This window comes from Buceros rhinoceros, unplaced genomic scaffold, assembly GCF_000710305.1.
Source record: "Buceros rhinoceros silvestris isolate BGI_N320 unplaced genomic scaffold, ASM71030v1 scaffold28789, whole genome shotgun sequence".
Classification (NCBI taxonomy): domain Eukaryota; kingdom Metazoa; phylum Chordata; class Aves; order Bucerotiformes; family Bucerotidae; genus Buceros; species Buceros rhinoceros.
Window position 1 is genome coordinate 6892 of NW_010431365.1, and position 264 is coordinate 7155.

Sequence of the window (264 nt, forward strand, 5' to 3'; positions counted from 1 at the left end):
GGGGAACAGGCACCCCCCATCCTCGGCGTGCTTCCTGGGGTAGAAAACTCCTCCAGCAGAAGACTTCCTGACTGCTGAGCCTTTGAAACACCTCCTCGCCTGTCAGACCAGCTCTCAAACTGGGCTCTACTGGCCAGCCCTCCGGACCTCCCCCCGGGGTGACTGGTTAAAATGCTGCCTCCAAATCCCCGGGAAGGTACCGGTGTTGTTCGTCTCCTGTGGCTTCTCGTTCCCGCTGATGGTTTGGGAGGGAAGCGAAATTTG

At 59.1% G+C, this 264-nt stretch overlaps 1 protein-coding gene across 1 annotated transcript in view; it reads right to left on the minus strand.

Moving 5' to 3' along the window:
• The window catches only part of INCENP (inner centromere protein antigens 135/155kDa), a gene marked incomplete at its 5' end in the record, with an annotated part of 11336 nt that overhangs the window by 6298 nt on the left and 4774 nt on the right, over window positions 1-264 (minus strand). The window contains one exon of the mRNA XM_010143416.1: window positions 201-264. This exon is cut by the window's right edge and continues 16 nt beyond it. Within this exon, the coding sequence (XP_010141718.1) occupies window positions 201-264 (64 nt within the window). The remainder of the gene's footprint in view (window positions 1-200) is intronic.